The sequence below is a fragment of the Mesocricetus auratus genome, unplaced genomic scaffold, assembly GCF_017639785.1.
Source record: "Mesocricetus auratus isolate SY011 unplaced genomic scaffold, BCM_Maur_2.0 Super-Scaffold_100014, whole genome shotgun sequence".
Lineage (NCBI taxonomy): Eukaryota > Metazoa > Chordata > Mammalia > Rodentia > Cricetidae > Mesocricetus > Mesocricetus auratus.
The window spans coordinates 15,966,682-15,981,306 of record NW_024429197.1 but is presented as its reverse complement, the minus strand read 5'-3'; the positions used below and the strand labels follow the sequence as shown (position 1 = coordinate 15,981,306).

At 38.5% G+C, this 14,625-nt stretch overlaps 1 protein-coding gene and 1 pseudogene across 5 annotated transcripts in view; one reads left to right on the top strand and one right to left on the bottom strand.

The window, feature by feature from the left end:
• Window positions 1-14,625, top strand: part of Zmym6 (zinc finger MYM-type containing 6) — a 38,414-nt gene that overhangs the window by 20,898 nt on the left and 2,891 nt on the right. For all 5 annotated transcript variants that reach the window (XM_013120225.3, XM_021232758.2, XM_005079459.4 and 2 more), the window contains 4 exons: window positions 1,292-1,436; window positions 3,441-3,608; window positions 4,804-4,841; window positions 12,762-12,906. In XM_013120225.3, the coding sequence (XP_012975679.1) occupies window positions 1,292-1,436; window positions 3,441-3,608; window positions 4,804-4,841; window positions 12,762-12,906 (496 nt within the window). The remainder of the gene's footprint in view (window positions 1-1,291; window positions 1,437-3,440; window positions 3,609-4,803; window positions 4,842-12,761; window positions 12,907-14,625) is intronic.
• Window positions 3,361-3,457, bottom strand: LOC121144233 (annotated as a pseudogene).

Genomic DNA, 14,625 nt, shown 5'->3' with positions numbered 1-14,625 from the left:
TTTAGAGTTTAGGATTTCTAGAGGTTCCTTTCCCCACCCCATCCTGATATTGGGGCTTGAATTTAGGACTTCATGCCTGCTAGGCAAATGTTCTACCACTGAGCTCTATCTCTAACTTGGCATTTTGTTGATTAAGTATATGTGTGCTCTTTTTAAAATCCTCTCTTTCTTATAAAGTATGTTGACCTTGTTTGTAACTTTTAGGTTAGAAATTTACATAATGTTGTCTTAAGTGGTTCTCTAAATCAGGTTACTCTGAGGAATTTAAAGTCAGATCTTGTCCTCCCTTCATAGGTCAAGTAACAAACTTACCTACGTTCCTATTTTTGAAAGGCATACAGTGAGGGTATAATTAAATGGGCAGTAATATAAATCTGGTGCTCCTTCATTGTTGTTTTGTTTATTCTCAGGGTCAGTCCTGAGAGTTAGGTATATTACTGCCAGCTTATAAATACGAAGAATGTAGTCCAGAGAGGTTACTAGTAGCATGTCTGTGAGAAACTAGTGGATGACAACTACACTGTACCCATAGCTCTCTAGTGAAATCAATAATTACTTAACTACTTCACTCCTAAATGCAATTTTCTTTTTCTTTAATTTAAATTAGAAACAAGCTTGCTTGACATGCCAATCCTAGCTCCCTCTCCCTCTCCTCCTCCCCTTCCCCCTCAGCCCCCCTCTCCACTCCACTGCCCCTCTGCTCCCCAGGAAGGGTAAGGCCTTCCATGGGGAATCTTCAAAGTCTGTTAAATGTATATAGTGAAGAACCAATCATAGTGCTTAAGGGTGCTTAATTAAATATTTGTTGAGTGAATCTGTCTTTGTAACTCCAAAACTCATACTCTTTTCTGTATATTCCTTCTTACTCTTACAAAATACAACTTATCTTTATATTCCTTCATTAGTAATTTTGGAAACAAAAAGAGCAACTTTAAAAAAGTCAGTTTTTAGGATGTCTTATATGGAACAAATAATAAAATCTGCTTTTTTTGTTTTTGTTTGTTTTTTTGTTTTTTGTTTTACAAGACAGGGTTTCTCTGTATTGTTTTGTCGGTCCAGCTGGGCCTTGAACTCACAGAGATCCGCCTGCCTCTGCCTCCCGAGTGCTGGGATTAAAGGCATGCGCCACCACTCCCCGGCATAAAATCTGTTTTTAAGTACAATATTTTAAGGAGAAACTTTCCATTTTGTAATCTCACTAAACTCATAAACCGTTTTTCATAGTGTCTCTGGTTTAGGGTTAATATTACTTTTTTATAATTTTAATTCTTCCTTGTCTTTTGCTCCTCAGACAGCCAAATGTGATGGTTGCAAACGTCAGGGTAAGCTAAGTGAATCTTTGAAATGGCGAGGAAACATCAAATACTTCTGTAACCTGTTTTGTGTCTTGAAGTTTTGCCATCACTATAGTGTGAATGACCCAGTTCACAAAAAAGGTAAAATTAAACTTGGTTACTGAGCTCTTTAAGTCAGTGCTAGGAGATACTGTCAGCATACACAGTCAAATTACTATAATAAAACAAAGTTTCAGTGCATTCATATAGCCTGGACTTGCTTAAAATTTTCTTTAGGGCTCCTTAATGACAGTCTGTTCTAGTTAGTTTGCTATTACACTGTGACCAAAAGCAACTGGGAGAGGAATGGATTTATTTCATCTCCCATCTCTTAGGTCACATTCATCACTGAGGGCAGGAGCTCAAGGCAGGAACCTGGAGGCAGGAACTGAACACACTGTAGAACAGTACTGCTTACTGGCTTGTTCTCCATTGCTCCCTCAGCTTGCTTTTTATACAACCCAGGACCACCTCTGCTCAGGAGTCACAGTGCCCGTATGAATCATTAATCAAGAAAATGCCCCACAGATTTGCCTACAGAGTATTCTGATGTAGGTATTTTTTTGTATCGAGGTTCCCTGATGACCCTAGCTGTGTCAAAATGACAAAAGGCCATCACACAGTCCTTGAGAGAAAATTAATTCTGATGCTTTTTTGCTGTCATAAACCAACAAGTTAATAAATAAATAAATATTTGTTTTATAGGAAAGTTCAATTGCTTTTTATTAAACTTAGTGTGAATATATGCAACTTATACTAAGGGATCCATACTACTCAGTTATAATTAGAAATAAAAATTAAAAAGAGGGAAACAACGGGAGAGGTTGTAAGTGTGTTAATATGGTTGCTGTGGCTGGTATAGAATTTGATGCAGATCTTGCTTGTAGCTAAAAAAAAAGAAAAAGGGAGAAGCACATTAATTATTTCAGAAAAAAATAAAGTAGAACAGTTCTTCATGGGTATCAAAGTTTTTCCTGAAAAAATAAAATAACTGTACAAGTAGGACAGTAAATGTGTTCAGAAAATTCAGAAGAATAGATGGGAGGAATACTTCCTGAGTCAGAAACACTTGATACAGCTTCTAATCCGATCCTCAAGGTCCACTTGATTGACAGATTGACAGAATCCACCTACTTTTGCTTCTCAAAGTCTGGCTCTTACTTACCTTGTGCTCCCTTTATATATGTCTATTTTAAACTTTTGTGTTAGCCAACCCTTCCCTAGGACTAGTAGGTTGTTAGTAGAATCTTCATTTTGTAATATAGTTGAGGTTAACCAATTGGAGACTGTGTCAGGAGAGGAAGGGATCAGAAAATGGGAGGGAAAAAGAAAGACAAATATTGTTTGGTTTGTTTCATATGTGTGTAAACTAGAAGGGGAACTACTGCAGGGAGAATGGGGACAAGGAGCAATGAGTGTAATTAGCATGAATATTAGTAAAATATAATGATAAACAGTATGAAAATGAAACCTATTATTTATTTATTTATTTTTTGAGACAGGGTTTCTCTGTGGCTTTGGAGGCTGTCCTGGAACTAGCTCTTATAGACCAGGCTGGTCTCGAACTCACAGAGATCCAAGTGCCTCTGCCTCCAGAGTGCTGGAACTAAAGGCGTGCACCACCACTGCCTGGCTTTGAAATCTATTATTTTTATGCAGGAGAAAAGCCAGTGTTACATGGAGGGATAGCTGCCTCATTGACTTATAAAAATTGCCATGTAAAAGTTTTATTTTAAACAAGCTTAAGTGTAGGGTCTTACACCCACTAATAGAAACTCCCTAATAGAAACTCCCAGTTAATCCCAATACCTGGCATTTTACCTGTTAGATGTTAAAATTATTAGATTTTTTTGGACAAAGTTCCAGTGAACACTGACTTTCCAGCAATAACCCAAGTTAACATTACACAGAGTTAGAACTTTGTATTCCTTCCTGAAAATATACTTGTTAAATAATTTTACTTCTGTGTGTAACCCTTGTATTTGCACTGTTTTTATTGTTTATTTTAATCAGAATTTATTTTCTTAATTTTATGCAACAGTTCATGAATTTTTATGTCTTCCTTGTGCAGGGGCAATGCTAATCTGTATCATTACACTTTTTTAGTACTTTTGCTCCCAAAGTCAGTATCAGTAATTATTCCTAAGGCACAAACTGCTTTGACGGCACTCCCTTCTCCAAGGATTGCTACAACTCCAGTTATAACCAATGTGATATCGTTGGCAAAACTACCTGCTTTCCAGCCTACCACGAACACTAACAGTGATTTAACAGGTATGAGGCATTTGGCTAAGAGGCAAGTATTGCCTAGTCTAAGAGTTCTTATTCGCAATACCTTTCTTTTTTTTTTTTTTTTTTTTCCTTTGGTTTTTCGAGACAGGGTTTCTCTGTGGTTTTGGAGGCTGTCCTGGAACTCACTTTGTAGACCAGGCTGGCCTCGAACTCACAGAGATCCACCTGCCTCTGCCTCCCAAGTCGCAATACCTTTCTTTATATTATATGAGGAAATACGCCCCCACTATGTGGGGTGAGTGGCTAGTAAATGAAGAGGGATCAGTTGGAAAGGAAAGGCCTATATAGTTATTTTTTAAAGGATTCCAATGGGCTGAGAGATGGCTCAGCAGTTAAGAGTGCCTGCTGCTCTTTCAGAGGTCCTGGGTACAGCTCTCAGGAGTTACATGGAGGCTCTGACTGTAACTCCAGTTTCAGGGGATCTCATGTCCTCCTTTGGGTTCCATAGGCATGAGGCATACGTGTGGTGCACATACATTACCTGCAGATAAAACACTCATACATAAATTAAAATAAATTAACAAAAGAATTTGAAAATTTTAAAACACCTGCCCAGCTGTGTGTGTGTGTGTGTGTGTGTGTGTGTGTGTGTGTGTGTGTGTGATATGTGCACGAGTGTGGGCAAGCACGTGCCAGGCCTTGTTTGTGGAGGACAGTTATTGGGAGTCAGTTCTGTCCTCTCCTTCTTGGGCTCTGAGGATGAAGCTCGGGTTCTCAGGTTTGAGTGGCAAGCATCTTAACCTACTGAATCCATCTTAGTTTTTAAGACAGGGTCTCTCTGAATCTGTAGTTCACTGCTTGGCTAACTCTGAAATGTCAGTGAACTGTAGGATCCTCCTGATCAGCCAGACTCACAGATGTAGAGACACGCCTGGTGTTCTGTTTTTAAACATGGACCTGGGTGTTTGAACATATGGCCTTATGCTTGTACACCAAGCTCTTTACCCACTTAGCCGTCTGCCCAACCCCCAGTCCTTGCTTCTTTGTTGCCAGGCATTCCAAAGTAGGGAATCCTTACCTTTTCCAGACACCACAGGTGTTTCTTTGGATTTTTTTTTTTTTGAGAAATTTTCATCCAGATTCTAACCTACCTTTGTAAGAAAAAAAATGAATACCAGTTTCAGTGTTTACTTATGTATATTGTAGAAATAATAATGTGTGTTTTGATTTCTCACAGGTGCAGGTCCTAAAGAGGCAGCAAAGATCATTGGAAATGTGAGTTTTATTTTCCATATGTAAACTGATAATCCCCCACTTACTTGGGTTTTCATTTTGCTTATAACCTAATAAATAGACATACGTATGCACATACACTACACAAGTACTTTTCTGTTTGTAGCTTATTCTTTTCAAAAGGTTGAGTGGTAACACATTTTATGTTTGAGTCGTATTGTTGGACCCTACATCATTAATAAGATGTACTCTTGATTTGTCTTACAGTTTGTATTAAGGTTCCTTTATTTGTTTAAGTGCTTGCTAACTCCTGGCTGCTTATTTTTCCTCTTTGGAAAGTTCAGTGGTGTCATTGTAATTTTGCACTGTGTGAGGCTGAAAGTAATGCAAAGTGCACATTTACTTAATCTCTCACTTTGTCTCAAATTTGAAAAATGTGAAAATTTCCCCTCATTTAAAAATAATTTCAAAGCATGAATAATTTCAGATTGAGCAGGCCATAAGCATCACAGGCTGTGCTGTTGTAGTTCAGTGTCAATCATCACTTCAGCAGGAGAATTAAATTCCCATCATCCTTCACCAGTATCACATGTTTGATCTAACATATACTGTGTTAGCTCTTGACTTAATGATTTTGGTGACCATTTGCTCTTGATATAATTAAAAGTCTTTTGCATGGGAGTGGGTTTTGAGACAGGATTAGTCTGTGGAGCCCTGGCTGTCTGGAACTAACTCTGTAGACCACTGCTTCCTGAGTGTTGGGATTAAAGGTGTATGCCATTACCACCTGGCTTAAAAAAATCTTTTCTTATGTAACAATATCATTCAAGTACTGTGAAATGGTGTTGCTAGGGCTGAAAATGTGTCCCACATTTAATGTCTTTGGAACAGATGTTAGAGATGATGAAAACCTACAAGATGACCAAACCACTGCTGTGGTATCTAGGTGCTGTTAAACTAGGAAAATGCATCCTGCACAGTAGGAGAGGTAATACTTAAAACTCCAAAGTAGCATAGTAAATTAGGCAAACTACTTGCCTAGTTTAGAAAAATTGTAGCCAGGCAAGTATAATAGAATAAGTGGAAAAAACTGTGGCAATTCCAGCATGAATTATTTCTGATAAAATGAAAATAGGTAGAACATCAAAATGGCTCAGCAGGTAAAGGCGCTTGCCACACAAACTTGACCACATAAGTTTGATCCTCCGACCCATGCAAAGGTATAAGGAGAGAACCGGCTCCACAAAGTTGTCTTCTGGTCTTCACATGTGCATGGTGATACTCCATGTCCCCTTATCATATACACAAACAAAAATAATAATAAATACGTTTTAGAAGATAGGAGGTGACAGTGAGGTAGAAGTTTTATCATAAGTCTTAGTGGTCTTTCTGGGTTTAAAGCCCAGTGAGGTTTTGATATATAAATGAGTAGACAAGCTGTATCTGCTGTCACATTCGACCATATTATGTCAGCAATTACTTTTTGTTTGTTTTTATTTTTTGAGACAGGGTTTCTCTGTCTAACAGTCCTGGCTGTCCTGGAACTCACTCTGTAGACCAGGCCGGCCTCAAACTTTAGAGATCTACCTGCCTTTGGGATTAAAGGTATGCACCACCATGTCCAGCAACAATTATTATTTTATTTCATATATTTTTAAAAAGACTTATTTATTATGTATATAGTGTTCTGCCTGCATGTATGTTTTTAGGCCAGAAGAGGGCACCAGATCTCATTACAGAAGGTTGTGAGCCACACCATTTAGGTGCTGGGAATTGAACTCAGGACCTTTGGAAGAGCAGGCAGTGCTCTTAACCTCTGAGCTAACCTCTCCAGCCCGCAGTTATTATTTTTGAAGGTAATAATCCAAATATGGGTTGCTGTTCCACAGTGAAAAAGCAAAAGATGGGAAATATATCTGTGTATGTATCAAAGATCCTTAGTCAGGGAGTCAGAGCACATTCCTGTCAGTCTTTAATAGAAGTCTTGCCTGGAGTCACTGTTGTAGAAAGGTAGCTTGTCCATTTTAGTCCTCCTAACTCTCCTAGTATTTATCATGTTGGGGGATGACACTATCTAATTATTTTTAGACAGTGTAGTCATTAATGAAAGTCATTAAATTAACTTGTACACATTGATATATTACATGTTGTACACTAAATCATTTTAAATTACGTGATTAATCACTTGTACCATTAATAATTATGTCATTAAATGTACTTGTACAAGTAAGATATTATTGTGTATAATTAATAAGTATTATTAACATGTATTTATAAAAATATTCTATATAATTTCTAACAATCTACAGTACTGGTTATAAATTTGTGTGCTCTGAGAAGTCATCCTTCTACTTTATGTATGTGGAACAATTAGTCCTGAATTATGCTAGTTTTGAATTATTCAGGTTTTTAAGAATATATACCTCATTTAGTACAGTTGCCCTATATATGTTTTCCTCATGTGGAGTATTTCTGTAATTCACCTGTCATTTAAACTGTGTCACTGGGGGCTGGAGAGATAGCTTTAGCAGTTAAGAGCAGTGACTGCTTTTCCAGAGGACCCGGATTTAATTCCCAGCACCCACACAGCAGCTCAAAACAATCTCTAATTCAAGTTCCAGGGAATCTGATGTCATCTTCTGGCCTCTCTGGCCTCCATGGGTACTAGGTTTGCATGTGGTACATAATCATACATGCAAGTAAAACACCCATACACATAAAAATAAATTTAAAAATATTTTAAAAACCTGTTACCAAACAGCTCTGGTTGATTCCGTTTTAGGCTATAAAAGTATAATGCTTGTATGGTATGACAGTTTCAGAATTTTTTTGTTTCTCTGAAAATGTTAATGTGAACTTTTCTCAAGTTATTTAAATAATTTGATTTTTGTGGAATGTTAAATACAAGAAAACATAAGGAAGCCATTCTGCTGAAGTCAGCAAACACTTATATAATTTTAGATAGTGAGTATTTTAGACTTTGCATATTGGATGGTCTCTGTTGCAACTGGAGTGTCTGTCACCTCTGCTGATCCAGTGCCCCAGTAGCCACAGAAAATATATGGGCAAGTTCGTTTCAAATAAAACTTTATGTACAAAACAAAGGTGTACTTTTCCAAGCCCTGATCTGCTGTATTCCCACCATCTAGAATCAGATTTGTCTGTTTGCTTCTATGAGTTACTTTTCTGTTGCTGTGATAAAATGCCATAACCAAAAATAACATAGGGAAGGATTAACTTTGGAAACAAGCTACTCTTTTTACCTTCTTTGTTATTTTCCAGATTTCATTTAAGGTTCAGAAGCAGAGGAGTCACATGATGGAAGCAGGGAGGTTAAATTTTGTTGTTGGTTTGTTTTGTTTTCATTTAATATAGTGTCTTAATTCGGGCTCTTCTTGCATTAGCATCCTCCTGCCTCAGCCTCCATAGTGATTTGTGTTTTTAAAAGTTCTTAGTGAGTGAGTGGGTGAGGGGAATAGGTATAGCTCAGCTAGTGGAGTATTTTCCTAGCATTCATGAAAGTTCTAAGTCTGACCCCTGACACTGCATAAACCCAGCACTCAGCAGCAAGAGGATGGGAAGTTTGACACCATCCTCACATACATAGCAAGTTGTAGGAAGGACAGCTTTGTCTCATTAAAAAAAAAATCTGGCAACAGCAGAACTGGCTTCAGGAAGACAGGTGGGAAGGCATTGCAGCCATTCAGCAGCTCAGAACTGGGACAGTAAGAGGCAGGGAATACTAGAGAGAAGGCTATGAGGATAAAAAGAAAACATACTCGAGACAGCTATTAGTCATCCAAGAGTAAATACCACACAGACAGGTGGATATGCGACTCTGGGCTAAAGGTCAAAGTAGGAAAGATCAACCTGGAAACTAGTCATATTTATATGGACATGGTGGTACACATGTAATCTCCGCATTTGGGAGGCAGAGCTGGAAGGGTCACCTAAGTTCCAGGTGAGGCTGGACTACACATCAGCACCCTCAAGAAAAGAAGTAAACAATAAAGAGGGAGGGAGTCAGGGGGGAGGGAAAGAGAAGGAAAGAAATTCAGCAACCTAAGGGTACTCGGGATGTAGAACATTACCTAACATATGCCAGGCTTCTGATAGGTTTGATTCCTATTGTCACTACCTCCACCATTAAAAAATAAAGAAGCACTAAAAAACCCCAGCACCATGTAAGGACAGAGTGGTTCAGGGCATCATAATGCTACTCAGAATGGCATGCCATTTCAAGTTTCTGAATTATTTGTTTCTGAAAGTATATACACATATATACATATACATATATATGAATATTTTGTGAGGATAAAAGGTGGTGTTTCAGATCAGTAGGAGAAATATGGATTATTCAATAAATAATGGGACAACTGAGGCATATAAAAGAAAATACTTTGCATTTCTGCCAACCAATTTTAACCAAAATGAATTTCAAATGGGGATTTAACTGTAAGAAGCAAAGTAACTAAAAAAATATATATATAAGGAAAACTGTCACAAATATGTCACAAAATTCAGAAATCATTTTTAAAAATCCATAGAGAAATTCAGCTATATTCCAAACTCAGAAGATAAATGGACTGGGTCTGCTGCCTTATCATAATCCCAGCAACTGGGATGCAGAGGCAGGCAGATAACTGAGTTCAAGGCCAGCCTGGTCTAGTGAATTCTGTGCCATCTGGTACTACATAGTGAAACTGTCTCAGAGGGGAAGTGAAAGGAGGAAAATGGTGAGTGTAAAGATTACAGTACTTTTGCTATTTTCTGAGTGTACGTGTGTTTCGGGTTGAACCGGAACCTTGGTGTGCTAGACAATTGTTTTATTACCAACCTATAATATTTCTAACCCCCAAAACTAGTTTTTAAAAATATGTAAAGAGAATAAATAAAAAAGACCCAGCAACCAGTAGAAACAGGCAAGAATATCCATCATTTTACAGACCTGGACATGAAAGTAGTTCTTAATATTCAACTTCATTGTTACTGGAATGAAATATGCTAGGTGGCACACTCCTGTTATCTTCTGATTCGAAGGCAGAGGCAGGAGGCTCACCATGGTTTTACGTTGGCTTGGGCTATCTAGTGAGACCCTGTATTAGAAGAAGAAAAAATTTGGGCAGGAGAGATAGCTCAGCATTAAGAGCATCCCATTCCCTTTTCTGGTCTCTGTTGGTACCATGCATACACATGGTGGACAGATATACATTCAGCTAAAATACTCAAATACAATAATAATAATAATAATAATAGAGAATAAATATATAACACTGAATGCTGTTTGGAAAAAAGCAGTAATCAACTCAGAACCACTGTTTAATCATACTGGCCAAGATGAAGGATTAATGAGGGCATTCTGACATGTTGCTGATAGCAGTATGAATGGGTAAAACTATTTCAGAGGATTTTATTTTATTTTTGGTTTTTTCGAGACAGGGTTTTTCTGTATTGTTTTGGAGGCTGTCCTGGAACTCGCTATGTAGACCAGGCTGGGCTGGAACTCACAGAGATCCTCCTGCCTCTGCCTCCCAAGTGCTGGGATTAAAGGCGTGCGCCACCAACGCCCGGCTCAGAGGATTTTAGTAGGAACTAAAGTTTTAAAATGCAGAGCCAGATGTGATTTATAATTGGTTTGCATTGTTTGTAGTAGCAGAAGCTTGAAACCCAGTTTTTCCATCAGTGGCTGGGACTTTAGGTCATTCTTGAGTTATATGAATTACTAAAACATAGTCCTACACAAGCAGAGTCTGAAATGTGCCCTTCCCATTTCCACATCTGTTTACATAGCCTCGCTAGCAGTAGAGTGCCCCACACACATATAGAGGCCTTGGTTACAGTTATAGTAAGTATGTTATATTCATGTAGTGGAATACTAAGCCTTTCTTAAAAAAGAGTAGAGCCTGTATGTACAGGCTTCTGGGAAGAAGGTGGCATTAACCTTAGAATAGTTTTAAATACCGATGTATATCTGCTTGTCCTTATATAGAGAATATCCTGGAAAGGCCACCAGTAAGTAGGTGATTCCCTCCAAGAAAAACTAATTGGGCAAGAATTCTAATGGGAAATTATTCCCAGTTGTTCACTATTTGAGTCTTTGAAAATATATGCACTCGATTTGAGGATTATCCTTCTGGCTCAGCTGGGATTATGAATGTGTATCACTTTGTCTAGACAAAATTTGTTGAGGTAATGGTAGTGGTTTTTGAGACAGGCATCTCACTGTATAGCCTTGGCTAACCTGGAAGGTACTTTGTAGACCATGTTGGCCTTGAACTCAGAGAGATCTGCCTGCTTCTGCCTCCTTAGTGCTAGGATTAAAGACATGTGTGCTACGACTGATGAAGTTTTTTTTTTTTATAAGAAAATGGTAGAAGTTATGATGGGCTCTTTGTAGGCAAGGGAATATAAGTAATTTTACATATGAAGAATAACGCTCTATAGTAGGCTAAGTATCCACTGACTGGGAAATAGCCTCAAGTAAAATGATCTGTTACTAGTGTATTAGAAAGTGAGTCTTTAATCCCAGCATTTGAGAGGCAGAGGCAGGCGGATCTCTGTGATTTCGAGGCCAGCCTGGTCTACAGAGTGAGTTCTAGGACAGCCAGGGCTGTTAAACCAAACCATTCCGCCAAAAAAAAAAAAAAGAAAGAAAGAAAGAAAGAAAGAAAGAAAGAAAAAAATGAGCTCACATATATTGCTGATGGTCACACAGTTAGATACAACTTTGTCAAGAGCATAGTACTGATGCCATCATAATTTAAACCACATGCTTATGAATGACAGTAGTACTCAGACTTTTATTCCATAGGTACACAAGCACATATGGGATGGATTTATGTGTAAGGACAGGAGTCATGCATTGTTTGTAGTGGCACAAGGTTCATATTGTTTATAAACACCAACTCTTTTAGTTACTTATGGCTCATTTATTAATACATTGCTATACAAGCAGCTGGGCAGCTTCCTTTAAAGTTATATAAATATACCTCTAAGGTATAGGGTGCTGATACTTGTAGTCAGATGCCACTGATCTATCAAGCTGGGAACAGTGGTTATTTTCAGAGTTGAGTCTCAGTAGAAGGCAGTCAGCCATGTACACACTTATTTCTCTTTAATTTTTCATTTACTGCATATATGTGAGAATGGTGGGGAGGTCTGTTCCTTCCTTGGTCCATAGAGATCCCAGGGGTCAAATGGGGGATTGAACTCAGGTGGTCAGCCTGGATGGAAGAGCCTTAATAGCTGAGCCATTTCATTCAACCTGACTTGCTCTTTTCAATAATTTAGAAAATTGGATGTTGTTCCCACATTGCCCTTTTTCCAAGTAGTCACTCTCTGCTCCTAATCCTGCTTTTTTCTCAACAACTTTTTTCCAATATTTAGACTTCTAAGTTGGTTATATGATTGTTTTACTTGGTTGTTGTTGTTTGTTTTTGTTTTTTAAGACAGGTTTTCTCTCAGTAGCCCTGGCTGTACTGGAACTTGATCTGTACACCAGGATGGCTTTGGAACTCAAGAGATCTCAAGAGGTCCACCTGTGCCTCCCCAGTGCTGGGATTAAAGGCGTGTGCAACCACCTCCTGGCCCAGTTGAGATCTTTAATCAGTGGAGATTATATATTATTTTGTGGAGTCTGTGATTAGATCTGATTTTTTTGGAATAATTACCCTTCTCTGCATATGTTTTTTCTTTATTTGGAGGTAGGTTTTGAGGCTCCACAGTGACAGACTTCCTCTAAAATGGGTACACCTATTCTAACAAAGCCACGCCTAATAGTGCCTCTCCCTATGGGGGCCATTTTCTTTCTAAGCACCACATGATTTTTGTTATTTTCTCCCTCAGCGCTTTCTGTTTGTAACTGCTCTTCCACAGGATAACACAGTGCTTCTCATCTGATAGAAATATGACGGTTGGGAAGTTACTAAAAACACTCTGGCCTGTGGGTTTGTTTCTAACTAGGGAAACGTACTGGCAGATGCTGAGAGACTCCCATCTTTGCCGCCTCCCATGCTTCAGAAGAACAAAGGTATATTGTGCAGGCCAGTTACACAGACCAAGGCCACCTCTTGCAGACCACACACCCACCATGTTGAATGCCAGACAGGTAAGTGTCCTGGCACCTTGTGTAAGGTTTGTTTTATGATTTATTTTTTTTATGAAAGGGTAAAGACAGTAATTCTTGAGTGTAAAATGCCCCATGCTTCAAATCCACATGCACACAAAGTATTAAACATTTCACACATGTGTTTGTTGCCCTTTGAAATGTAGAGATAAGACATTATAATTATTGACATATATATTTGCTTAAAAGAATTTGTGATTGAACCTTAGTGTTCTCTCTCTTAAACTCTATTCAATTATTTAATTGTCAGTTACTGAGAGAACAGATAATAGCTGTTCTCTGGCGTGTTGGTGATAGAAAATTGTGTTAACTCCTGCATGGAAAGCTGTAGGACATTGCCTCAATCAATGGAAGTACCTTACTCCCATACTCCTTATGTTTTCAATTATTTTAGCTCTGCCCAAGGTTGTGTATGTGTTGCTGATGTGTCAAATTCAGAGCTTTGCATTTTATCATAGAGCTAAAGTTCCAGTGTCATTTTATTTCATAGACTAACTGAAGGGGACTTCTGAGCAGTGGGGACTCCCTTACAGACCACACCCAAACACCTGTTTGTTAAGCAGGGAAGAAAAGTTTAAGTGATTCCTTTCTGACTCTGGCAGAAAGACAGCAGAAAATGACCTTGCGGGTGTAATTTTTAAGAGGAGAAGAAGGGGAGGTCTGTGTTAGAATGGGCTAGGATGCGGTGGTAAAGGAGACAGGAGATGAGGGAGAAGGAGAAGGGCACACAGGAAAGGGGACAGGGGTATTTGTCCCAGAGGGTCAAAGGACTGCTTCTGGATAGAGGGGAGACTGACGTGGCCCATAAATAAATGGCAGTTTATAAAGGTAAAATGGGAAACTCTGTGTTGGAGTGAGGTATTTAATTTTAATTGGGCATGTTAATCAGATGAGCCAAAGGGAGCTTCTGATTCCTGGACTTCAATACTTTGACAGCTGGACCTTGGTCATCAGCCTCAGGAGGAAGTGGAGGAAGGGAATGGACCTTGGTGGCTGGTTTTAGGAAAGTAATCTAAAGGTTTTTAGCAAGTAGAGGGGATGGGGGAAAAGGACAAAGCCTGCGAGAGCCATGCTTGCCACGCTCAAGCTACCAGAGTCCCTTCACTCACCTATATGTGGGATGACTAGTCTGGAGCTGGGTGGCGTGAGCTTACTAAAGTCCATGCTATTTGGGAGATTGAGACAGGAAATGTTGAGTTCAAGGCCAGTTTGGGCTGCATACCAAGAACCTGTCTTTAAATAGATAAAGCTTATTCTGGTAAAAGTAATCATTGATATTTTACATAGGGTGCCTTTCCTTTGGTAGGAATCAGGAAATTTGATTATTTTACATTCTGTTTAAAATGATATTCTTACTTGTGTACATGAACTTCTGAACACCTTCACATATAAAGCGTAGTAAAGGATCTGTGATCTGTGGACAACTGGTATGTGTGTGCTTAATTGTTTTTAAATTTCTGGATTAAATATTGAACTACTGTCTATATATTGTTATAAATTGCTTTATCACTTGACATTGTATTGAAAACATTTTACATTGATAAAAATTTAAATAACGTACTGAGATTCTTTCTTCTTTGTCTACTCTCCCCTCCCTCACTGTGTTTGTTTGATTGTTTTTGCGATGGTTGTCTCGCATAGTATCACAGACTGACCTCAGGCTGGACATATAACTGAGGATGACTTTAAATTTCTCATCCT